The sequence below is a fragment of the Triturus cristatus genome, chromosome 7, assembly GCF_964204655.1.
Source record: "Triturus cristatus chromosome 7, aTriCri1.1, whole genome shotgun sequence".
Lineage (NCBI taxonomy): Eukaryota > Metazoa > Chordata > Amphibia > Caudata > Salamandridae > Triturus > Triturus cristatus.
This window is the reverse complement of record NC_140590.1, coordinates 558,079,651-558,107,033: the sequence shown is the minus strand read 5'-3', so window position 1 is coordinate 558,107,033 and position 27,383 is coordinate 558,079,651. Positions and strand designations below refer to the sequence as shown.

The 27,383-nt window shown below is 42.1% G+C and overlaps 1 protein-coding gene across 2 annotated transcripts in view; it reads right to left on the bottom strand.

Moving 5' to 3' along the window:
* NT5C (5', 3'-nucleotidase, cytosolic) overlaps window positions 1–27,383 on the bottom strand; it is a 314,989-nt gene that overhangs the window by 158,921 nt on the left and 128,685 nt on the right. The window contains exon 3 of one of the 2 annotated variants that reach the window (XM_085617046.1): window positions 5,193–5,253. The exons of the other annotated variant lie outside the window; for it this stretch is intronic. Within the exon in view, the coding sequence (XP_085473172.1) occupies window positions 5,193–5,253 (61 nt within the window). The remainder of the gene's footprint in view (window positions 1–5,192; window positions 5,254–27,383) is intronic. 2 annotated transcript variants of the gene reach the window in all.

Here is a 27,383-nt window from a genome sequence, read left to right as displayed (position 1 = left end):
TTTTCAATTAATGAGAAAATGTGGAAGGTTATGTATCTGTTAGGAGTTAATTGACATGTTTGGTAATTACGTTATATATAACATGATTTTAGACTGGGATTGGTTTGTTAATCTTGGTGTATATTTTAAATAGGTCAAAATTTGCTCATTTTTCCAATCGGCAACAACCATTTTAAAAAATATACTTTTATTTTCAATTCATATCTGTTAAAGTAAAGCATTTGAATTGTGTGTACCAAAGTGCACCTGAGGCGCGTGCCGAAGGTCGTTCGTGGCTTGCTGCTCTTCAAAGCAGAGACTCTTGCTTTGAAGCTACAGTAGAGCGGTACGCGAGGAGAGTTGAGAAAGCAGTCGGAGGCTTGATGCTTTTGATGACTTTTGTTATGAAAATAAGTCAGAGCCGCACACATCGGGCTAGTTGCAACAACTTCAAAATAAAAGGTGTTTATTCTCGTGCAAATTCACGCGAGATGTGTCCGCCATCTCCAACTGGGCTTAACAAAGCCGTTATATAGAAAATGAGGACGCGTGTACGAGTACAAATCTACTGACAGATGGCCCACTTTCAGACAGTGAACAGATGAACAGTATCGAAGCGGTTAGCTATTTTAGGGCATAATTAAGAAAATGTGTGCAGTTAACATAAATATTACTACAATATGACAACAGAAAAGGATAAGAATGAGGAAGAGTTCTCTGAGTGGATTTTGCACCAAGAAAAATTATAAAATTAATTTGAAAAGAAATGAAGGCTACAGTAAAAGAGGTCATTGAATCTGTAATGGATAAAAGGAAGTGGGATCAGGATTCAGATAATGATTTTTGGCCAGTTTCAGATGGTGAGACAGATTTAAGTAAGATAAAGGGGAAAGGAAAGAAAAAGACTAAACACATTGAGGTATGACAAAATAGCCAGAAAGAGAACGTTGGTCTTAGTACCAGTATAATAAAGAGTGTCCTCAGCGGCACACAGAAAGAAGGTGTCCATAGTGCTACTCAAGAGGAAAGGTGTCCGATGCAGCACACAAGATTTTATTAATGACAATACAGAGATAAAGTTTATAGATAATGAACAGTTGAGTAGAGAAGATCAGAGTATAGCTGAATATGTGCTGGATTTACAGCAGGATGATGATTTAAGTGAGAATTTATTTGGTGAGGAAGTATTACCTTCCACTTCTAAGGCCGAAATAATCCTCTAGGAGAAGAGATGTTTTTCCCCATACAATATAAGGCACCCTAGAAGGGCAGACTGGTGGCCTTTAGAACAAGTGGGGAATTTTATTAAACAAATGGATAAGGAAGCCGTTGGAGGAGGTTAGAAGTATTTTACGAGCTGAATGCTCAAGACCTGCTATGGAGGATAAGGTCTGTTTCACTCCAAATCTCATTACTGAATTGATGACGTATCTATTCAAAATGAGAACAGACCCTAGGAAGAGGCTGGAAAGATCTTGGAAGCAGTGTCAAGATAAAATCCTAGACAAATAAGGACCACTGGCACGAATTATGGATATGGCGGAAGAGGCATATCTAAAAGAAATTCCAGTTGATTTGGATCTATTGAGGGGATGGAGTCAAAGGGCTTTAAACTTTTTAGGAAATGCTAATGCAGGCCTGAACGCAGGTAGAAGGAAGGCAGCGCTGATGAATATCAATCCTAAATTAGCAGATATGGCAGAAAAGGAGGCAAGGGAGAACCCTAAGAGATCACGTTTTGGAGAAGATATGATTAAAAGCCTTAGCAAATATGTTTCTCTTTTACTGACTTTGTCAAGTCTTAAAACAATATGAATAAAGTGTTTTCCAGTAGTGTTTTTGGAAGGGCTGGTAGAAGGGGATTTTTTACTGGCCAGGGATATCAGAGGTCGCAAAACTATTTCAGGCAAAGAGGAGGAGGAACAGATTTCATTAAACATAGGGGAAGGTTTTCAAAACCTAGAGAAGCACGAGGACAAGGTCAGGGAGGTGCAGGAATTCAAGGTGAATATGGTGACTTCTATGGGTTCTTTCCAAGGAAAAGTAGGTGGTAATTTGTAACATTTTACACACGTGTGGAAAGATAGAACTCTAGATCCATGGGTTATAGAAACGATTCGGGCTTCAAAATAGAATTTACAGAAGGCCCTCATCAGATACGAGAGCCAAAAGAATTGACTTTCAGCAAAGCGTAGCAGAGGAAGAGATAATATCTCTGTTAAAAAAAGGAGCATTTGTAAAAATAGAAGAAGAAAACAAATGTTTTGTAAGTACATTTTTTCTAGTAGATGAAAAGGACAAAGTTTGGAGGCCTGTAATACATCTGAGGGATTTGAATAGGTATTTGGTGTACAGGCAAGAGATATGCTCTTGGAGGACAATTGCTTAGTAAAATTAGATCTCAAGGATGCATATTTTACAATTCCAATGGAGAAGGAGAGTCAGTCTTATCTTCAATTCCGAAGGCAGAAACAACTTTTCCAATTTCAATGTCTTCCCTTTGGTCTTGCTTCTGCACTATTAAGTTTCTCCAAGGTAATAAGGGCAGTAGTGTTGTATCTAAAGGAAAGAGGAATTTGCACGATTATTTATCTAGATGACATGCTGGTGATATCTCAGTGTGTGGATTAACTTCATAACGACTTGGCGTTAGTGAAGAGTTTATTGGAAAACATGGACTCATTGTGAACAAGGAGAAATCAGTTTTGATTCCAGCACAAACTTTGGAGTTTCTGGGATTTAATATAAATACCATGAAAGTAATGCTTTATTTATCAGGAGGAAAAATAAACAGAATAAAGACAAATAATCAGCATGGTTTGAGAAAGGAGTGTTTGACTTTGAGAGATTTAGCAAGGTTAATAGGATTATTATCATTGCCAATGCAGGCAGTGTTTCCAGCCCTATTACATTACAGAGCACTTCAGAGAGTGAAAGCAGAGACTTTGCTAGGAGGATTATGGTATAGCTACAAAATATCTTTAGATCAGGAAGGAAAGATGAAGTTATGTTGGTGTTGTAGAATCTGATGGCTTGGAATGGGCAAGCCATTTTTGGATGTTCTACGGATTATGTTTTGGAGACGGATGCAAGTTTGTCAGGTTGGGGTGCACAGTTGGATCAACAGGACACTGGTGGTTTGTGGTCAAGTGTATAGAGGAAACAACACATAAATTGTTTAGAGTTGGCCGTAGCTTTATATGTGTTCAAGAGTTTCAAAAGCTTATTGAAAGAAAGTGCAGTGCTATTAAAGATGGAAATGTTTTGTCAGTGACTTACATAAATTGATTAGGGGAAGCAGGTCCCGTTGTTTATCGAATTTGGTCAAGGAACTTTGGATTTTATGTTTGTAACACAAGATAAGTTTGAAAGCAGAGTATTTACCTGGGAAGGAGAATGTAGCTGCAGTTTGGAATTCAAGATTCTTGAGAGATTTCAGCGACTGGAGGTTAGATCCAGCTTGTTTCAGAAAAGTAGACTGGTATGGTGTCCCTTACGAGTAGATCTGTTTGCATGCAGATTGATAGAAGCTTATGCATTTCCCATCTTTTGCAATGATTCAGAGAGTTTTGCAGAAAGTTTGGAGAGAGAAGTGTCAGATTGTGTTGGTGACTCCGTTTTGATTTTATCAGGCGTAGTTTCCAATGGTTATGGAGTTGATCTGCGAGATACCTTTTTGATTAAAGCAAGAGAAGGGCTTCTGAGCAAAGGAGATGGAGAAGAAAATCCTTTGTTGAGGTTGAAGGTACTGAGCCTTCTTATCCAGAGGCTATCAGGAGGTCTTCTAGTTTCTCAGTGCTTTCGAGAAAGGCTTCTGAGTTGATCGAAGAGTTGTGGGCACCAGGAACGAGGCATAGGTACAGAGGAATTTGGAGAGCGTGTGTACATTGGGGCATGGAAAGGAATATGGATTTTGTGGAAGCTTCTATAGTGGATTTAGTTATTTTTCTGGTAGAGCAGTATGAGATGGGACTTAGTTACAGAACTTTGAATTGTTATAGGTCTGCAATTTCAGCAGGTCACAGTAAGGTAGATGGGAAATGTGTAGGAAGTCATGTTTTGGCTATGCAGAATATTGAAAAGTATTAAATTAATAAACCACCTTTACCAAGATATAATGTGTTGTGGTAAATTAATTTAGTGTTATCTTTATTAATTTCCTGGCCAAGTAATACATTTTTGAACTTGAAGAGACTTTCAATGGAATTAACTTCATTACTGTGCTTGATTTCATGCCACAGAGTATCGGATGTGAAGGCCTTGGAGGTAAGTAATAGGTTTTATGGTCCAGTTGGAGTTATGTTTTAAATAAGGAAAATAACTAAAACTATGTCAGAGACAGTATTTTATTAAAAATTTGAAAAGTGCAAGACACTTTGTGTGGTAAGTTGTTTACAAGAGTATGAGTTTAGAATGAAGGAATTTAGACCAGACTGGGTAAGTCAATTGTTGATTTATTTTTCGAAACGGTTTTGTGTGGTGAGTTCTGCAACTATTGCAAGATGGGTCAAGTGGACAAAGGATCAAGCAGGATTAGATTTGCAAAGTTTTAAGACATATTCAACGACGGGTGCGATGGCTAGTAAAGCGTTTTGGATTGGTGAACGACTGAAAGACATTATGAAAACTGCTGCCTGGTCGAACGCAAATGTTTTTGCACAGCATTACTGTAAACCAATAGAGCATATGGCTAATGTTGTGTTGGAGGGCTTACAACATGCATAATGATATCCTCATCTTGTAATGAAATGGCGATACTCCATTTGAAATGAAAAGAGAATCTAGATTTTATTAAAGATAAGGAGGCTAGCATTACCCCGCCCTACGCGCCCTTGGGGTAAAATAATATTTTAATTTAAAAAACACCAATAAATTTAGTAAATTAACAAGACAAGTGTTTTTACATATTTTAATACGTTGAGTTGATTGCAAGATTTGTAAATTAACTGATCGCTTATTTGTTGTAGAAAATCATCAATGACGCAGCATTACTATGGAAGGAAGTTTAGATAAGTGGAAGAAGAAGATGTCAGTTTATGGTTGAGCGTCCGGGAAGTTCTAATCCTAGATTGTTGACTTTATTGTGATTTTATATGATTCTTTAAACTGCTGCAGGAGTGGCATTAAAAAGGTTAATACATAATACTAGCCTCTGTGTCTTTAATGAAATCTAGATTCTCTTCTCATTTCAAAAGGAGAATCGCCATTCTCACCTTTTCCGGGAGACAGTTGTCAAACTTCCGCAGAGACATCGTGCATATAAATACTTCGGTGCTGAAAAAAGAAGGAAAAACATGTTAAGTTATGCAGAGTTAATAAGTGCTGAACATGTCCCTAAACTGAGCTTCATGGGATTGTTCCACTAGGAGCCTCACTCACCTCATCCTTTTCTTATTGCTACCATTCCACTGTCTGGTGTTATGTGAATAGTAGCATCGCCTAAATGAATTGTAACCCATGCGGTCTTCAAGCACATGGAAGCAAGGCAAAGGACCATGCGAGATTAGATGGCCACCCAGAATGTCATAAGTAGGAGACACCAAATTGCTCTACCAAGCAGTTAATGATTAATGGGAGAGGAGTTGGCCTAACGGCTAGGGCGCTTGACCTCAGACCTGGGGAACTGGGTTCGAGTCTCGGTAATGACGCTGAACATCCTGTGATTCTGGGCAAAATCACTTCATCTCCCGGTGCCTAACAAAAAAATAAAAGAATGTGTGTCCTCATGTAACGTAACTGGTGCTATGTAAAGCGCTCTGATACCTGATTGGATTCGGGTCAAATTTGTGCTATATAAAACTCCGCAAAAAAAAAATGGTGACCTAGCTTAAGGAAGGTAAAGACAGTTTATGGGCAGCCAATGATCACGTTACCTGTGGTGGCTCTGTGCCTGCAGTGGGCAAGTAAGAAACAGCACAAAACGTAACCTAAGTATTGAGTCTTTCATGTAGAAACTTAGTGGCTTGTTCACAAACTGCATTTTGTAGTATATGGAGTAGTCCTACTCACACAGTACAAAATTATATCCCCAAAACTAAACACGGCGGCTACTGCCTCTCCTATCTTTTTTGTATGTAGAGCAATCCACCAAAGTGGCGGAGATCTCCGCACTTATAAGCCTATGTTTTAGGCGTAAAAGTGGGAAGAACAAGGTGAGGTGGCTAGAAAATGGGGAATATTTACTACAAAATGGAGAGGGGTTATGGAAAAGTAAGGACGGATTCAGCGAGGGGCAGGCTTTTAAAAAAACAGGCCACTAAAGAGTAAGCCTATTGCTATTCACAAATGACTCTTCTAAAGTTACTACAGCCCTAAATGTGGAAAAACAGTAGTAAATGTACTCCATCCAGTGTCGGAGTATGTCTAGCACTGCTCATGGTCATTCGCAAGTAATGTAACACACTCCCATGGAAAATAATAGAGCCAGGGAACTTGAAACAACACAAAAACAATCACGGGAGAAGAGGGTCCAAGGAAAAACTTTTAAAGATCAGCGGGTGCTAATTCCCCCAAACATTTACTGCAAAAACATATAAAGTACTCAGGTCTAATATGTTATAAGAGAACAATATACACAACAGAAGCCAAAGTAACTAGTCACTAGTGAAAAAAGTTCTATTAATTAGGACATAATCCCATCACCCACCAAGGTGGCATGCTTCATCATCTGGGATTCTCCTCTTGCCGGGGAGGAGCTATGTTATGTTATGTTATGTTAGCCGGATTTATAAAGCGCACAGATGCCCCAGCAAAGGGGCGTCCCGGCGCTATAAAGGACAAAATACCAGACATGAGCAATACCGGAGACAGGAGCAGCACTAAGAATCCTGAGGGAAGAGAAAGGTTTTGACGGCCTTTCTAAAGGCCAAAAGTTCATCAGTTGCGCGGATATGAACAGGAAGAGAGTTCCAGAGCCTGGCAGCAAGCACTCTAAAAGAGCGGCCACCGGCCCTAGCCCTCTTAAAGCGTGGAACTGTGACCAAATGAAGTCCAGAGGACCTTAGGGAACGCGAGGGTACATAGGGCAGAATAAGATGCTCCAGAATCTGAGGAGAGGAGTGCTTCAAGATTTTGAACAATAGGCATAGAGACTTGAACTTAATCCTCTGAGCAACAGGGAGCCAGTGGAGTCTGCTGATGGTTTTTTTGGCCGAACAAAATCTCGGTAAGCCAACCAGGGCCCTGGCGGCGGCGTTTTGAACGCGTTGAAGTCTAGAGAGTTCGGCCAGGTTAGCTCCTAACAAAAGAGAGCTTGCATAATCCAACCGAGACAGAATCGTAGCTTGTACAATAAGCTGTCTGGTTGGGGCATCAAAAAATTTGAAGGTAGGTCTAAGCCTTCGAAGAATCCCGAAACACGTGGCAGCAGTTTTCTTTGTGTGGGGAACAAAGCTGAGTCTGGAATCCAACCAAATCCCAAGATTTTTGACCTCAGTGGCAGGGAGAGGAGTTGGACCAAGCTCCGATGGCCACCAATGATCACCCCATAGATGACTCTGCTTGCCAACAATGAGCACCTCGTTTTTTTTAGCGTTCAATTGCAGGCAATTATCTGTCATCCAACGGGCTACTGAACTAATTCCCTCACGGAACTTAGCAGCCTCGAGGTCAGAAGCCCCACTTAATGCAACCGCCAGCTGCGTGTCGTCAGCATAGGACACCATAGTCAGGTTCCAACGTTTGGCGACAGCAGCCAGCGGCTGCACATATAGATTGAAAAGAGTGGGGCTGAGGGCCGACCCTTGCGGCACACCCTGGGCAATAGGGTAAGGTTTAGATTGAAAGGGAGGAGTAACAACCCTAAACGAACGATCAGATAGAAATGATCGGAACCATTCAAGTGCCATGTTACCGACACCTGCCTCACCCAGACGCTGTAGTAAAATATCATGGGAGACGGTGTCAAACGCGGCACTGAGATCAAGGAGCACCAGTGCCGCCGTTTGACCAGAGTCGACCAAGGTTCGCAAATGATCGACCATAAAAAGCAGCGCCGTCTCAGTGCTATGGCCGGGACGAAAGCCATTCTGTGAGGGATCTAAAATATCAGCACAATGAAGATGGTTAGATAAAATGGCGTTGACATGAGCCTCAGTCAGTTTAGCAACCCACGGAAGAAGAGATATGGGACGGTAATTCTCCAATTTAGATGGATCCAGAGCAGGTTTTTTTAGGATAGGCATCACCTGGGCTTGTTTCCAACTAGCAGGGACAGAGCCAGACGTCAAAGATAAGTTGACAAGATCGCGAAGGGGAGGGAAACAAAGTGACGCAGATTCTCTAAATTGAGCAGGTCAAAGAGGGTCCCTTGGTGAACCAGATTTAACTTTCACCACGATTTTATCAAACTCCTCCATCGAAAGCTCTGGGAGAGAGCACAGAGACATAGTTGTCATAGGGCAAGGTTCCAACTTCTCCGAAAAGGCGGAAAAATCGGGGAAGGAACAGCATATGGCCTCCACCTTTCCCACAAAAAAGGTAGCCAGGTTCTCACAGTGCAAAGCAGAGCAAATCTCAGCAAGTGAGGCTCTGCTAGCTGTGAGATCCTTAAGCACCTTGAAAATTAGTTTGGTGGGATTCGTACTGATATTAAATTCGCAGGAAAAATAAGCAGCCCGAGTTTTACAAACCGCTCTATGATATAACTCTTTCGGCTTGTTTACAAGATTTCCTTAAAAGCCGAAGCGCGTCATCGTACCAGGGACTAGACTCAACGCGGCGGCATTTACTCTCAGCAATTGGGATCAGGCAGTCCAAGGCTCCAGTCAGCCAATTGCAGAAGAGATCATATCCCGACTCCACGTCAGGGAAAGGGCCCAGAGCTCAGGGAGGTTTTTGATTCCTATACTGAAAATGTTATACTAAAATCCATCAGAGATGAAACCTTAGACTGGTAGGGTGACGGGCGCAGTGTGTGATGCTAAAACTAACTACAAAGAGTGAAAAAACTTTATTGGCTCACTCTGTGTGTCTGGATTAAAAACAGTACACTCGCAGTAAAAAATGTTGTTTTACTGCATGTCACAAAAAGAAGAACAGGTCAACATTTTTCGGCCACATCGACCCATATAGGGGTCACAGCCTTCTTCAGGACCTCAGGATAAGGGTGCAACTCGTAAAATATGTGCAACAAATAATGAATAAAAATAGTAATATTCAGAATACAAAACCAGTAGTTGCTTGTAGAGTGAACGTGATTTACTGGTTTGAACCCGTAATTTATGAGTAGAGGCCTCACCTCACCTGGTACCACTCTGTCCGTCGGTACCCCGGTCGTTTTCAAGAGCTGCAACCGATTTTTACGCAGTAGCACCTTTATTCAATCCAACACCGGACCATCAGGCCCAGCCTCGACGCAAAGTTACTCCACAGCCACTAAACCACAAGAAGAGGAGTCAGCATGCCATCAACCCTCTCCATGTCTGACAAGTTAGATAAAGTACTAGCAGCCATTGAACACTCTAGAATCACCACGGAGAACAGATTTGGAACCCTAGCCACAAACCTGTACCTCCTCCGTGATGACCACTGCAAATTAGCCGAGAAAGTAACAGAAGGAGAAAAGACACGTATAGCAAAGTCTCAGCAAGAAGACCAGCGCGATCTGCGGAAACAAGTGATGTCATTGGAGGAATGGACTGACGGACTCCCGCAGAAGTAACATCCTCGTCCTAGGCCTACCAGGAAGGAATTGAAGGCGCTGATCCCATCAGCTATGTGGAGGCCTGGCTACGGTTCTTTACACCCAACTCAGAACTTACTGCTTATGTCTCTGTAGAACGAGCACACAGGGTCCCGACCCGACGTCCGCCACCAGGTTCCCCTCCATGTCCATTGCTCATGAAACTCCTTCACTTCCGTGACAGAGATACAGTGCTCCGTGCAGCCGACAACACGGCCCCATAAAAATAGAAGACAAACATGTAATGCTCTTCCCGACTTCTCACGGGCTGTGCAACGCCATTGCTTCACATTCCTGGAAGTCAAACGTCGCCTATGCCAACATGGCATCCAGTACTTATTGCTGTTCCCAGCGCGACTCAATAGAATTCACAATGGGACCATCAAGTTCTTCATTATCCCAGCTGAGGCCTGCGAATGGCTGAAGCAACATCACCATGGCCCCCAGCGTTCAGCCCCGAAGCACATGGACTCATTACAAGAGCGCAGAGGCAAACTCCATTCCCCCCAAAAAAACAAAGTGCGCTCCGACCCCCTACACCGCAGCTCTTTAATGGGATCTCCCGACCTGGAACAAATCATTGCAGAAAGGCTTTACAAGCAGCAGCGGATATTGGGCCACCCTCGGTTGACACAGATGACGAAAAAGGCCCACACATAGTCACCTCTGGGGAGGAAAGCAGTGACACAAACACTTCCCAAGCAGGCTCAGTGACGCCTCCTTTCGTGACCCCACAAACTGCGGAGAAACTCTTCTGAACTTTAACAAAGTAAAAATAGATACACACACTGTATTCCACGACCAGAATTTACCGCTCACTAGTTTAACTGACAGCAGCTTCAATGGTAGCACAAGCATATACAGGACCCCACTTACTGCACAAATCATACACAGGCAGCTGCAATGCCAGTCCGCCCCCACATAGCACTAGAGAATTAGTAACATATGCAGTTTGGACGTGCTGCCTGTTGTGGCAGATCCTTTTGTATTGGGGAGTTCCTTTCCCCGACTCCAGTTTACATTTCAATACCCCCGGAATCTACACATACACTGCGCACGCACCCGAAGATGGTTGAGAGCTACAGGGTGACGCAACTAGGGAGCATATGGGAAAGGGTCTGTATTTGCACCACTAACCCCCTAATGGCACACCCATGACATAATATACACCACACCAATGACCTCAACAGCCTTACCCTAAACGTACCGGGTATGCACACTGCCTGCAAAAGATACACAGTCTACTCATGCATAAAACGTCAACAAGCGCAGATTGCAGTACTATAACAAACGCACATGACGGCAGGGAAACTAGATAAACTAAGCAAACGATGGCCAGATACCTTCTGTACTACCACGTACTCTGCATTTTTTTTTTTTTTTTTTTATTCCTCATTTTGCGATTGAATTGGTAAGGAGGTTTCTGGAGTCTGATGATCTTTTCTTTCGTTAATCTTTGCCTTTTCAGTCCCATTGTTTTCTGGAGAAACTCATTGGAGAGTATCACTTTCGTTATTCGATCCATCAGTTTTCCTCCAATTACCCTTTATCTTTTCCCATACTACCATTGGTTAGTGGGGAAGAGCTAGCCAAGTTGGCTACTCGGCAGAAATCATTTCTGCCTGGTATTATGGTTTACGCATTAATCATTGGATTTCTTATTTATGACCCAGAAAAGCGATTAATTGCTTTGTAAGTAATTTTCCCAGACTTCCCAAAATTCTGTTCTCTTTGTATGGTCTCTGTTTCTGTCTAGATTATTAATTTTTATAATGTAATTTAACCAATTTATGTAGTTTGGAGCGATTGGTTTAACCCAGTTAATACAAATTTCTCTCCGGGCTAATAGCATTAGTACAAAAAGTAAATTTTCCTGTTTTTTATTTAGCTTATTGCTATCCGCCTCTATATCACTATGAATCCCAAAAATGATAAGAGAGGTACTTACAGTTATGTTGGTTCTTAAGATCTTATTCACGGTCTTACCAATCTCCTCCCAATAGTTGTTTATTGCAGGGCATTTTTGAAACATATGGATGTCATCGGCTCTTGCTTCTCCGCATTTGGGACAGAGCTTAATGCTGGAACCTTTAAATTTAGACAGCTTCTTTGGGGACCAATACGCCCGGTGTACTGTAAACAGATGGTTTCTCCTTAGTGGTGCTGATTTTATACAAGACCAACATTTCCCCATAGATTCCTGCCACGTCCTTTGTAGATCTATTTCTTGGTCTGGTATATCACTTCTCCAAGTTTTCTCCGGGATTAGGAAGTCTTCTTCCCCTGATTCGATTAGTGTCCAGTACCATTTTGATATTTCTTTTCTTATTAACGTGGTTCTTATCATTTAATTTTCAATAATCTCATTTCTGATATTACCTTCTTTTAGGGACTTGGCCCAGTTTGATAGTTGATAGTATTTGAATTTCGATATCTTGCCTTCCGTTTGATCATATAGTAAATTCCAGGGAATTATCTCTTTACCTTTTAGTAATTGTCCCCATAGTAATATTCCTGCTGTTTTAAGTGGTACTGCTAGGGAATCTTTTAAGCAATCCGGCAACCCTGGAGAATCCCATATTGGTGCTTTAGTGCTATAATATGGTATATTTACTGAACTTCTTATTTGGAACCAAAGTCTAGCAGCATTGTATAGAATCTTTAATTTTATTTTTTTAAGAATTTTGGGTGCCCAAATTTATACAAGAAGCGGTCTGTGTTCTCCGTCATACTTTGCAGGAAACTTGGGTAGTATTGATACCTCCTTAGTAGAGATCTAAAATTCTTAAATTGGAAGGACCTATAATATTCAAATAAATTAGGACTAGCTATCCCTCCTTGCTCTCTCTTCCTCCTTAGTTTATTCCAGGCTATTCTCGTTCCTTTAGAGGCCCAAATGAAACTTGCAATTTCGCTTTGTATCTTCTTCATGGGTTCTTTTTTAAAATCCAATGGTATAGTGTTAAAAAGATATGTAAACTTTGGGATAATCGACATTTTTATTATATTGGATCTTCCCAGAAAGGTTAATGATAAACTTGACCATGTTTTAAATATTCTTCTCATTTCTTTAGCGATTATCATTAAATTTAATTGTGGGACTTTGTCTAATTCTTTGACTAAAGTGACTCCTAAATATTTTAGTTTGTCCCTACTGTAAGGCGAAATTGGGTTGCAATTCCAGCTCATTGTTTCAGTTTTTTCTTTGTTTGTTAGGTAACCTGAAACTTTACCAAAATCGCTCATCATCTTGTCCAATACTTGATGTGTATTTTCGTAATCTGTTGTGAAGACCATTAAGTCATCCGCATATAATGCTATTTTTTTGGACCAATTTTGGTATTTGAAAGGAAGAATTTGTTGATGACCCCTAATCAGAACAGCCAATGGTTCGATATATAGGGTAAAAAGTAGCGGCGACAGTGGACACCCTTGCCATGTACCCCGTTGTATTTGAATATTATTGGTAAGACTGCCATTAACTATTACTTTAGCTCTTGGATTCTTATATATTGCTTTTATGGCATGAGCAACACTTTCCCCAAGATCATATCTTTCTATTACTACGTTTAGGAAAGCCCAATTTACCCTGTCGAAAGCTTTGGCTGCGTCATAGGTGATTATAGTTAGGGGAAGTTTTTTGGAAGTGGCGATATCAATTGCCGCAAACAACTCATGGGTAATTTCATGGATTTGCCGCCCTTTTATAAAGCCCTTCTGATCTGGGTTAATCAATCTAGGCATGACCTTGGCAAGTCGTTTTGCAATAACTAATGTAAAGATTTTATAATCACAGTTAAGTAACGATATTGGTCTATATGACTCACAACTCTTTGGTTTTTTCCCCGGTTTTAAAATAATGCTGATTATCGCATCATTCCAAGAGTCAGGAATCTTTTTATGATCTATATATATGCAGTTCATTAAATCTGTTAATTGGTTAACTAGATGCTCTTTTAATGTTATATAAAATTCGTTTGGTAGGGCGTCTGGTCCAGCGGCTTTTCCTCTTTTTAAGTTGTTTATTACTTCTTTGACTTCCTCCGGTTTAATTCTTTGAGTTAACTCAGCCTTTTCTTCCTTTGTTAGTTTAGGAATAGAGATAGCTTCTAGGTATTTCCCTATTTGTTCTTCAGTTGGATTATTATCTTCGTTGTATATACCCGAGTAATATTTTAAAAACTCCTGTCTTATTTTATCGTCTTCGAAGGTTTCTGTTGATTGATCTGGTGTCTGAATGCATGGTATATTACTCCTGGATTGTTCACTTTTTATTTTCCATGCCAATAATTTTCCGCATCCTTCCCCGTATTCATAATCCGCTAGTTTACTATTTTCCCATTTTTCTCTCACGATATTTTCTAAAAAACTTTCTAGTTTTTCTTTTGATCTTTGGAATTTTATCCCCAATTCTTCTTTTCTTTCCGGAACAGTTTCGTTCTCTAATTCTACTTCCAATTTTTTAATATCCAATTCCATTTTATTGATTTCCAGTTTCTTCGTTTTTAATTTATGTGCTCCTAGACTAAGCAATTTTCCTCTTATCACAGCTTTATAAGCATCCCAAGTTATTTGTTTTGAGGTATCCGTTGTGTTTTCTTCAAAGTATTGTGATGTAGCCGTTTCTAGTTGATTGATATACTGTTGTTTGTGTAGTAAAGAACGATCTACTGTCCATCTAGAAGGGGTTGTATCTTTGGGAATAAGCAAAGTTAATTTTACCGCTGAGTGATCGGAAATGTGAGCCGGAATGTGTTCAATACTAATGACTCTATTCTGTAAAGATCTGTTTAGGAGATAAAAATCTATCCTTGATTTGTGTCCCAATCTCTTATTGTGAAAGGTAAAAGGGTATGTCTTATCTCCTTTTTGTGGCCACATATCTTCCAGATCTAAATCTTTTTTACATATACTTAGCCATTCCCTCATCTTGGGTAAGTTGAGTTGTTTAGTTGAGGGTGATCTATCCTTTTGTGGATTCATTATTATGTTATAGTCTCCTCCTATTATAATGGGGTCAGATGTTAATAAAAGTTCAGAGTATAGATTTTGAAGGGGTATAGGGTCATCCGAGTTTGGGTCATAGTAGCCTACTATGTTTAATATGTACCCTCCTGTTCTTATTTTTGCTATGGCCCATCTTCCCTTATTGTCTACTTTCTTGCTTATCAATTTTGCCTTCAAAGAGTTTTTTAAAATAATTGCTATTCCCTTCACATTACATTCTTGAGTAGTACATATACATGATCCAACCCAGTTAAGTCTTTTTATTATCTGATCCCATTCCGTACTAACAAGGTGGGTTTCCTGTAGTATAATCATACTTCCATAATCAATCAATTCCATAATTTTCCTCCTTCTGTTAGGGGTTCTTAGGCCATTAACATTCCATGATAGTATATTTATTATTTTTTCTTTCTCCATTTCTTCATTTCTTTTTAGTGAGTTCTCCAATAGGATCTGTGTTGAGACACTCTTGTGCATATTTTATTTGCCATCCTTTGACTCCGTTTGGTTTATGAGGATATTTTTTCTGGATTTTTTCCCTAATTTGCTCCCCACCCTTGTGTTTTCTATTTACATTGTAATTTTCTGTGAGATTCGTTCCCCCCCCCCCCCCCCCCCACCCTGAGGAAGCCTCCCTTCTTCTTTTGGGTGAAATTATCCACCCAGTTTGAGCTCCAACCTACCAGATTTTTTACTTATATATATTGTGAGAGTTTTCTTTCCTTCTTCTTTCTTTAACAGGGTTTTTCTTGAGGGATATCTCTTAGTTTTCAATTAATTTGAATTCTCCCTTCGGGGCTGATCTTTTATCTGTTTTATAAAATTTTCTACATCATGAGGCTCTCTAAAATTATGCATTTTATTTTGCCACATTATTCTTAATGCTGCTGGGAATTTCATCTGGACCGTTGCTCCCAATGTTTTCAGCTCCTGCATATATTGTCCCAACTCCCACTGTCTATCTTGTGTGGCTTTGCATATGTCAGAGCGTATTTTGAAAGACCAATTGTCTTTGTTCAATGTTCCATTTTTTAAACCTTCACTCAGTATTTTTTCTTTAAGAGTGTAGGACATAAAATTGACCAGAATTTTCCTGGGTTTTTTCTTTTCTTTGTTTTTCCTAAACGGATCTCTATGGACCCTCTGAATATTTTCCATCAAGTTGTCACTTTTAGCCCACGGGAAAAATTCCTCAAGAAGTGCGACAATGAACGATTTTATGTCTGCTCCTTCCATGTTCTCTGGGACATTTAAGATCCTAAGGTTATTTCTTCTTCCTTGGTTTTCCAATGATTCCAGCTTCTCTTTAATTATTTTCTCGCTGTCTTTTATTTTCGAAATTTCTTTTTGATTCATGCTAACCTTTTCGTTGAGGGATTCCACTGTTGCTTCTACTGCAGTAACTCTCTGTCCCAGGACATTTAATTTTTGGTCTAATCCTTCGCATACTTCACGTATCTTATTCTGATTTTCTTCAGAGACCAAAAATTTTTCATTCATTGCAGTCACTATTTTCTCAGCAAATACTTCCATGATTTTTTCAGTTGTCGTTACTTCTTGCCCTGTAGCCGCTGTGGGGGAACCTTGTTCTGAAGCTCTCTTTGTGAGTTTAACTTGGGATGACATTGCCTCCATTAAATGTGTGATTACTGGAATAGCATTAGCCTGAAAAGTTAATCTTTCCCCTCCAACACTTTTTGAGATCTCCTCCTCGCCGCCACTCAGATTACCTGAGGTCTTCTTATGTATAAATGTTTCTTCTAGCAATTCATCAGAATTAATTAAAGGCTCTGAGACCTCTCCCTGTGTTACAAGGCTACTACTTCTTGCCTGTAATGTCTCTTGAACCTTAAAATAAGATTGTAGGGAGGGAGTAACTCTAATTTTTTGGTTTGTGTGAGGTTTTGGTCTTTCAGGTCTTATTTTGACGTTGTCTGCCAGTTCTGCTAATTCAGGTATCACTCTCCGTTTACACTTAGTTATTCGTGGAGACACACCTTTCTTTACAAGTGTAAACTGCGATACTAATTTGTGATTCCTTAAACAATAGGAGGATTTTCCTCCTCCTTCTAGGTCTTTGTCTTTCACTTCCTCTGTTATTTCACTGGAAGTTTTACTGAAAGCAGGGTTTCTCCCACCCTTCCCCGAGCGTGTATTATACACCCTCGCTTTGTGCTGTATAAGTGTATGGTTTTCTCCTGCGCACCTCCCGGAGCCCTCTTTATTAGAGCAGCTTACAATCAAATCTGGTTCCGTTATCTTCAATCTGTTTCCCCCAGTACTGAAAATACTTCTTGTGTTGTTACACTTATTGTTTGTTGGTTTTCCTGAAGAAGCCTGAGCTCTGCTACCTTGGGTAACTCGTGTAACTGGGGCGGGCACTCCCTCCTGAGTTGTTAAAGGTGGGAAATCCTTTTCAATATTCATTAGCCAGGAGTCTAATAAATTCGCAGTTTGTACATTAATATTACTGATGTACTCTCTACTCTCTTTTCTTTCACTTTTTAATGCCCCCGCTGCTTGAAATGTGATCACCGTTTTGCCCTGCTGACTCGTCTCGCTGCAATTCTGCCTGTCAGATTCTCCTCCGCTGATCCCACCACTCGTGCCCCGGAACTGAAAGGTAACTTTCTGGAACGCCCTCCGGCAGTTCCGTGTTGCTCTCTGCGCACTCACCCAGACTCCGGCTGCCGAGGGACACCGCTGTGGGAAACCCTGCTTCAGAAGTAAGTCCCGGCTCCTGTTTACCATTTCTTTCTTTTTTCCTTCTTTCTCCAGGTCCATTCACTGAAAGGCTGCGCCGCTTAATCCCCTTTCAAAAAATCTTCTAATACCTACGAAAGGAAAGCTCTGCTATTCTTATGTTTCTCGTTAATCTGGCCTCTGTCGGAGCTCCCGACCGAGCGTGTTAGCCGGCCGCCATCTTCCTCCCTACTCTGCATATGCACGGGTGGCATTGATCTGGCTCCGACCAAGAGTTCCCATCCAAGAAATACATAGAGTAACTGACCCGTATGGGCGTTTTGCCCTGTTAGAGGGGCTCTGGGATGGACAGGCAATCCTTATAAGCAGTATTTACGCCCCAAACTCAGAACAAGGACGGTTCTGGGACACCCTCTCAACCGTATTAGCCAAATTTACCACAACACCATGGATACTAGAGGGACTACGATTGTGTCTTGGACCTTTCTTTAGACTGGTCGCATGCCCCACACCTAACCTCCCTGGCAGCCACACATGCAAAACGATTTAACACATGGACACATCATTGGTCCCTAATACATGCCTGGTGCAGCAGATAGCCGACAACAAAACTCTACTCTTTTCACTCTATCCCCAATGACTCAGGGTCCACTTAGAACGATTCCTCCACTCACCTGCAATTGTCCCTAACATTCTAAATGCAGACCATCTGGGGTGCACTGTTTCCGATCACGATGCACACAAGCTCACCCTGGCGTGGCACCCTCCTCCTCCTCCAATCCCTACCTGGCGACTGCCACGCGAATGCTTAGAAGACTCAGTATTCCAGCACGAACAAGGCAAAGCAATCAACGATTACTTTGCTGACAATACAGCAACTACGAGAAAGCTCGAATGGGATGCATTTAATTTAGTCATAAGGGGAGCATGCATACGGCAAATATCAGGGACACGTGCAACTCTAGATCAACGCATACAAGAGGCAGAGCGCAAGTTAGCAACACTCACTCAAGCGGCCGACAAAGGTGAGGTAATGCTGACACACATTACAGATGCCGAAACCGCGTATGCTACAGCTCCCTCCGACCTGCAACAGTACAATTTCAGGGCGCACAGAGAGGGCGACAGAGTAGGAACACTGTTGGCATGGCTCATTCAACAAATCATTAGTACATGCCAGATAACCAAAATAATCACAAGCATAATAGTTCGCTCCCAAGCAGATGTTACGCAATATTTCTTATGTCTAAAAAAGCCCCCACACAAGTAGACCCTATACTAATACAACAATTTCTCATCACCCTTCCTTTGCCGCATATCTCCTCACTCGACAGAACCTCTCTCGGTGCCACCATCACAGCCACATAAGTAAACCAGGCAATACAAGACTTAGCAAAAAACAAAGCCCCAGGTCTCGATGGCGTACCAATGGAATATTATCACACCTTCTCCACACACCTAGCACCAAGGCTCACAGACATGTGCAAAGCCACACTAGAAGGCAAAGAATTTCTGAAATCACTATGCAAATCTGTAATAGTCTCCTTCCCAAAACCAGACCAGGACCCATAACTCCTAGGATGCGACCGACCAATTGCACTTCTCACAACAGATTACAAAATCTTCGGTATGATATTAGCTGACCGCTACGCTACGGTTCTCCCAACAGTAATACACTCAGATCAGTCTGGATTTTTCCCAGGCAGGAGTACGTCCCAAAACATTCGCCAGCTGTTCCATGTTCAGGATCAGGTACAGGGTAATTTCCCCCGCGCATTGTGCCTGGTCCTGAACCTGGAAAAAGTCTTTGTCACCTTATTTTGGTCATATCTCTTCGCTGTGCTCCGATACATGAGATTGGGCCCAACATTACAGGCATAAACGAGACTCATAAACACAAACCCTACCTCCAGAGTCCGAATCAGATGCCATATCTCCCCCTCCTTTCGGATATCCAGAAGAACTCGGCAGGGCTGTCCCCTCGACCCTCTCCCTTTCGACCTAGCCATGGAGCCTTTGGCGATTCCCCTTTGCTGGGAGGGTTTTGACTGGGGTATCCCATTATCAGGTACCACCCATAGCGTATTCCTTTACACCAACAACCTACATACGTATGAGACATCACAATGGACCTCACACCCATTTTCACCACCCTCACAGATTTTGCAAAAGTAACAGGCCTTAAAGTTTACTGAGCAAAATCTTCTATCTACCCACTTAATGCTGACCTCCCCCCCACAACTGATACAAACAGGAAACATCAACCTTGCCTAGAATATGCGCGCACCCCAATATCTAGGCGTCCGATTATATCACACCCGATGGCAATCCCCTTAAAACACTGGCAGGCATCCGAACATTCATAGGGTTATGGCGCACCCTCCCATTGTCCTCATTAGGGAAGATTGCTAGCCAAAATGGTCCTAGTTCCCCGACGTCTATTCTTTTTTGTGAACCTCCCAGTCATCCTCTGCTCGTTTTTTTAGGAACCGACACCCAACTATGCACACTCATATGGGGGAACAGGCGCCGACGGGTCACCTTAGCCAAACTGCAGCTCCAAATTGACTAAGTCGGATTAGGGGGTCCCCTCATTCCAAGCATATTTATTAGCAGCCCAGCTCCAAAGGCTGTCACAGTGGACAGCGGGCGCACATTGGAGGAAACCACCACGGGCGCAGGGCCACTGCCCGTAGCGGTAATTCGACGCATGCTCTTACCAGGCCTCCGCCAAGCAGAAACCCTCCCAAAACAAGTGAAAGTGGCACGGTCCTGTATGTCCCGAATACATCGACTCTCCCGAGGAACTTCTTCATATGCCCCCTTACTACCCCTCATGGGCCTACCCAATGGCCAAGAACACTACACCTCACGGGTCCTCAAGCCCCGGACCGATCACTCACTCATAGAAGTAGGTTCCCTCTTCACAGACGGCCAGCTCATCCCCTTCGAGGATTTAGCAGAAGAATATGAACTTCCTCTGGGGCAGTTCCTCTCGCACAGATAGGTGGTTTCCGACTGTCGTCGCATTTGGCACATAGTGAACAACGAACGGGGGACACACCCGGTCTTTCACGCTATCTTGCAAATGGGACCCAGACGTCATATCAATACATGGTTATATAAAGCCATATGTGAGCTAACAGCTGCCACCCTCATCCACCTACGCCACCAATGGGAAGAAGAATTCCAAAGACCCCTATATGACTAGGAATAGGAACAAGCATTGGAGTTCCCGAAAAAGATCTCCTGTAATGCCCGATTTAGAAATAAGAAATTCTATGTACTGTACTGCACCGTGCCTACCTCACGCCTGACCGCCTCCAAGGCTACTACGCGAACACACAATTTGCATGTCCCAGATGTCATACCCCCTATAAACCTTCCATCACATGTTCTAGAGCTGTCCAACGCTGCAATCATACTGGGGCACCATTCATACCACCATACGCGACGTGACAGGACTCACAAATATGAACACATGGGTCGCTTGCGCCCTAGGTATAACCCGACGTCGTAAACATCATAAAATTCAGATCAGATTTGCATCTTTAATTCTCCTCCTTGCCAAACCCGGGATAGCTATGCACTGGCAGGCACCAGCAGGCCCCCCTTTAGCAGCCTGGATAGGAGCAGTCACTAAATGGGGAACCTCCGAGGAAGACACCCTCAATATGAAGAGGCTAGGGCGATCCAGAAACGATCTATCCCTATGCAAAGAGCGATGCTGCTTCACGAACTGAAACTCACTACCACTAGTACCACACCACCACACACACCTCGAGAACCAACGGGCACCCCCACTCTCTCCACTGCCATGTCCCATGCAACCCCCGCCAGACACTAGTCCTTCCGCAGCTCACTGCACTCTAATGCTTCTAATCTACACCCAGCTCCACCATCTCTCTTCAGTGGATATTTCCTACACAGCGTGCCCCCAGTTCATACCCGTCTATCAATGTTTGATGAAAATTAACCCCCCACACACTGTTCTGCAGTGACAGTGCGCTGTTATTCAGTAGTTTGTTACAAGGACTCAGACAAGGGCACACAACATACGCATGATAAACCTTACACAAAGCACCCAGACCTGCAGCACCAATAGATAATATAACATTCCCTAACACTGGGAACGCTACCATCATGATACCTACTGTATGTACTAATGTCTGAGACTACTTCATATGATGATACGGTACCATTTATCTCTCCTCACTACAACCTATATGAATGTGATGAAAATCAAATAAAAAGTTCTACAAAAAAACATCTGCACTATCTGCCCCCACTTCCTCTCTTAGGAAACCAAAACACTACATTGCATACTCTTTCTGAGCAAATTTGACTACTGCAGACACCTATTTGGGGGCCTTCCTTTAAAATCCTTTCTTACACTAGACTTTCTAACCACTCTACCCAAACCTCTGCATCTTACTATTGTCACAAATCAGTAGATCATTCCAACAAAACATGTAAACCTACAAACTGTTATTTTTTAGAGCTATTAATGATCAATACCCCAGCTACCCATCTTAAATCTTATGTTTGTGCCTTATCGTAACCCAAGCATTACTAACTTTAATCCTCCTGTCCACCCTAAACCTCTCTAAGCTGCTTCATAATTTTGCATGAAATCCACTACTAGTTGAACTGAGCTCCATTCTTTCCACTTTCAAAAGATCTTTAAAGGCTACCTACTAATGCGTTAAAGTGGCCACAACTAGTTTGTACAAACCCACTGTTACACACTTATGCTCTCTCATTACATAATTATGCAGATATGAACAAATGTCTAATTGGCTAGCCTGTTTATTGAGAGGTTTTGCCTTGATTTTAATTGCTCTACTAATCAACAAACCATCATGCATCTAAAGCCAATATGTACTGGCTATCACCTAAAACTATATGACCTCTGTAATGTTGTTCCGTTGATATGTACAGCATCCCTTGTCAAAAGGCTGATCTTTTTCCAAATAAATAAATATATTGTGCCTGAGAGTATCAATGTCCATTCTGTTGTTGCTTTAGGGTCTATGCAGTTTTAATGCAACGGCGAACAGTCCATAAGTTATTTACCTCAATAAATTATTTTTGTGCCCCAGCACTTTACCACCAAAACATGTAGGAAATGTGTGCAGCTAGTCAGAATTTAGGGCCACATGCATCAAGCTTTTTTCCGGTCACAAACGGGCCGATTGGCAGAATCGGCCCCTTTGCGACCGGAAAAGGGCCTTTTCCAATGCATCAAAGGCTTTGAATTCGCTAATTAGGTAATCGCAATTTATTTCGATTATCTAAATTGCAAAATGCATTTATTGCGATTCCCTAATTGCCATGCATCAAGCCTTTCATAAATGCAAACTGTGCATTTAGAAAATACTAATTACCATCAACTTGAAGTCTATGGAAATTTGGCATGCTTTGAAAAATGCACAAAAGTTCATTTTTCAAAGTTTTCAAAGTGGTGTGCAGCGCACACATGCCCTTTGGGCATGTGTGTGCTGCCCATGTGCATACTTACCTTTTTTGGGTGGTGCATCAGGGGGGCCTTAGGTCCCCTGGCATTACTTGAATAGAGTGACATTACCTAATAGCGATTCGCAATTTGCGAATTGCTATTAGGTAATGTTTGGGAATCGCAATTTATTTTGGAATTCGTACATGCATAAGGAATTGCAATTCCTACAAGGCGATTCCTTAAAAATCGCTATTTAGGAATTGCAATTCCTTCTGTTGATGTATGTGGGGCCCAGATGTCATATCAATACATGGTTATATAAAGCCATATGTGAGCTAACAGCTGCCACCCTCATCCACCTACGCCACCAATGGGAAGAAGAATTCCAAAGACCCCTATATGACTAGGAATAGGAACAAGCATTGGAGTTCCCGAAAAAGATCTCCTGTAATGCCCGTTTTAGAAATAAGAAATTCTATGTACTGTACTGCACCGTGCCTACCTCACGCCTGACCGCCTCCAAGGCTACTATGCGAACACACAATTTGCATGTCCCAGATGTCATACCCCCTATAAACCTTCCATCACATGTTCTAGAGCTGTCCAACGCTGCAATCATACTGGGGCACCATTCATACCACCATACGCGACGTGACAGGACTCACAAATATGAACACATGGGTCGCTTGCGCCCTAGGTATAACCCGACGTCGTAAACATCATAAAATTCAGATCAGATTTGCATCTTTAATTCTCCTCCTTGCCAAACCCGGGATAGCTATGCACTGGCAGGCACCAGCAGGCCCCCCTTTAGCAGCCTGGATAGGAGCAGTCACTAAATGGGGAACCTCCGAGGAAGACACCCTCAATATGAAGAGGCTAGGGCGATCCAGAAACGATCTATCCCTATGCAAAGAGCGATGCTGCTTCACGAACTGAAACTCACTACCACTAGTACCACACCACCACACACACCTCGAGAACCAACAGGCACCCCCACTCTCTCCACTGCCACGTCCCATGCAACCCCCGCCAGACACTAGTCCTTCCGCAGCTCACTGCACTCTAATGCTTCTAATCTACACCCAGCTCCACCATCTCTCTTCAGTGGATATTTCCTACACAGCGTGCCCCCAGTTCATACCCGTCTATCAATGTTTGATGAAAATTAACCCGCCACACACTGTTCTGCAGTGACAGTGCGCTGTTATTCAGTAGTTTGTTACAAGGACTCAGACAAGGGCACACAACATACGCATGATAAACCTTACACAAAGCACCCAGACCTGCAGCACCAATAGATAATATAACATTCCCTAACACTGGGAACGCTACCATCATGATACCTACTGTATGTACTAATGTCTGAGACTACTTCATATGATGATACGGTACCATTTATCTCTCCTCACTACAACCTATATGAATGTGATGAAAATCAAATAAAAAGTTCTACAAAAAAACATCTGCACTATCTGCCCCCACTTCCTCTCTTAGGAAACCAAAACACTACATTGCATACTCTTTCTGAGCAAATTTGACTACTGCAGACACCTATTTGGGGGCCTTCCTTTAAAATCCTTTCTTACACTAGACTTTCTAACCACTCTACCCAAACCTCTGCATCTTACTATTGTCACAAATCAGTAGATCATTCCAACAAAACATGTAAACCTACAAACTGTTATTTTTTAGAGCTATTAATGATCAATACCCCAGCTACCCATCTTAAATCTTATGTTTGTGCCTTATCGTAACCCAAGCATTACTAACTTTAATCCTCCTGTCCACCCTAAACCTCTCTAAGCTGCTTCATAATTTTGCATGAAATCCACTACTAGTTGAACTGAGCTCCATTCTTTCCACTTTCAAAAGATCTTTAAAGGCTACCTACTAATGCGTTAAAGTGGCCACAACTAGTTTGTACAAACCCACTGTTACACACTTATGCTCTCTCATTACATAATTATGCAGATATGAACAAATGTCTAATTGGCTAGCCTGTTTATTGAGAGGTTTTGCCTTGATTTTAATTGCTCTACTAATCAACAAACCATCATGCATCTAAAGCCAATATGTACTGGCTATCACCTAAAACTATATGACCTCTGTAATGTTGTTCCGTTGATATGTACAGCATCCCTTGTCAAAAGGCTGATCTTTTTCCAAATAAATAAATATATTGTGCCTGAGAGTATCAATGTCCATTCTGTTGTTGCTTTAGGGTCTATGCAGTTTTAATGCAACGGCGAACAGTCCATAAGTTATTTACCTCAATAAATTATTTTTGTGCCCCAGCACTTTACCACCAAAACATGTAGGAAATGTGTGCAGCTAGTCAGAATTTAGGGCCACATGCATCAAGCTTTTTTCCGGTCACAAACGGGCCGATTGGCAGAATTGGCCCCTTTGCGACCGGAAAAGGGCCTTTTCCAATGCATCAAAGGCTTTGAATTCGCAAATTAGGTAATCGCAATTTATTTCGATTATCTAAATTGCAAAATGCATTTATTGCGATTCCCTAATTGCCATGCATCAAGCCTTTCATAAATGCAAACTGTGCATTTAGAAAATACTAATTACCATCAACTTGAAGTCTATGGAAATTTGGCATGCTTTGAAAAATGCACAAAAGTTCATTTTTCAAAGTTTTCAAAGTGGTGTGCAGCGCACACATGCCCTTTGGGCATGTGTGTGCTGCCCATGTGCATACTTACCTTTTTTGGGGGGTGCATCAGGGGGGCCTTAGGTCCCCTGGCATTACTTGAATAGAGTTACATTACCTAATAGCGATTCGTAATTTGCGAATTGCTATTAGGTAATGTTTGGGAATCGCAATTTATTTTGGAATTCGTACATGCATAAGGAATTGCAATTCCTACAAGGCGATTCCTTAAAAATCGCTATTTAGGAATTGCAATTCCTTCTGTTGATGTATGTGGCAGTTACTTATTTAAAAAGCAGTTTCTTTAAGTAGCATGTCTGCATGATGTCCCTCCCTGGGCACCACCATGCATCTCCTGCTCAACTTATGCTTTCCGATATCAACTTAGTTTTGAGGATTAGATCCTCCTGAAGCCATTTGGAATGAGTTTAAAGCATTCCTCATTTTTTATCATTATATCTGACCAATGCATTTTATTTATTTCTAGATGTCAGTGTGCAACAACCAAGTCTGGTAGCCTACAAGGGCCCAAACAAACGGCAGTGTGGCTCAAGACTTTATTAAGATTATTACATGTATGCAGGATACTATCACAGTGTTTAGCCCAAACCTCTTGATAATACCATAATTGGACCACTTTTATATTTACTTTCACGCCTATTTGTGGAATCCCTGAAAAATTCCAAACTGAAAATATTACCACTTTATCAAAGTAAGTTAATATATAAAGTCAACCTAAAGATATAATGTATTTCAGTAAATCCACTTAGAATAAACATTTGTTTTTAGAACAGCCTTTGACTGAACTACGCATTTTAATTTCCTTTCAAACAAGCATTTACAATGCAACGGTCTCGGCATTGTTAAAGTTAGAGCTATTGGCATTGCTCATGACATTATTTTTGTTTATGTTTTTGTTTTCCCCTCCCTCCTAATTCAGATACTCTCTGGCCCCAGAGCTGGAGCGCTGAAGTACCCCCCAATGTTTCGTAGAGCTTGAGCAGTGTGTGCGTGATGCATGCATGTGCGTACCGTTGGGGTGCGTGTCTGTGCATATGCAGGTTTGTGTATACACGAAAAATCTGCAAAGAGAGAATTATCGCGCGTTTTACCAAAAAAAGAGAACCCTACCGAGGCTGATAATGCACAGTCAGCAGAGAACCGTACCAAGACTGATAACGCACAGTCAGCAGCGATCCCTGCCAAGATAATAACGCAGAACAGCAGTGATGCCCATCAAGGTCAATAATGCAAGATCAGGCAGCCCCTAGGCCTAGGGCCTCCACTCTGAATCTTTGTACCCAGTGATCCAGGGACGACACTGGGTCACAGTGCGTAAGATCCCGGCTCCCCTTCTCTAGGTCGGGGATCCCTAGAAGCCGCAGATGGACCATGCATTCACTGCGAGCCCTCGTCACCAATTTTGGCTTCTCCGGGGTATCCTGGGTACAACCGCGCGCCCTCTGCCCAGGTGATTCATATAATGCGATTCTTCAGAAAACAGTAAAGTTCGACATTTAGTCACACGTGCCGTGCACAACAAAAGATCCCGAGCCTGGGGCGCCCTATGCCGGCCACGACCCCATCCTGCCTGCCTGAGTGCGCTCAAGCCCTGGCCTGCCCTGGCACTCCCCAGCCCCCGGAGCCATCTCCGGTGCAGTCTGCGCCCTCTGGGTAGATCCGGCCTCCTCACCCACCCCTTTTCTGTACGCCCCTACCTCCAACTGCTCCGCCCGACCGCCCAACTTCCCTCGGATGGACATTATTGTACTGCAATTGCATTTACCTAGCGCTTAGTACCTCTGACGAGGCGAGACGTTGAGCGCTTTGATAATCTAAGTTTCACTGAATGTGAGCGAGTGTCCCAAGTTCACCGGACATATTTCACA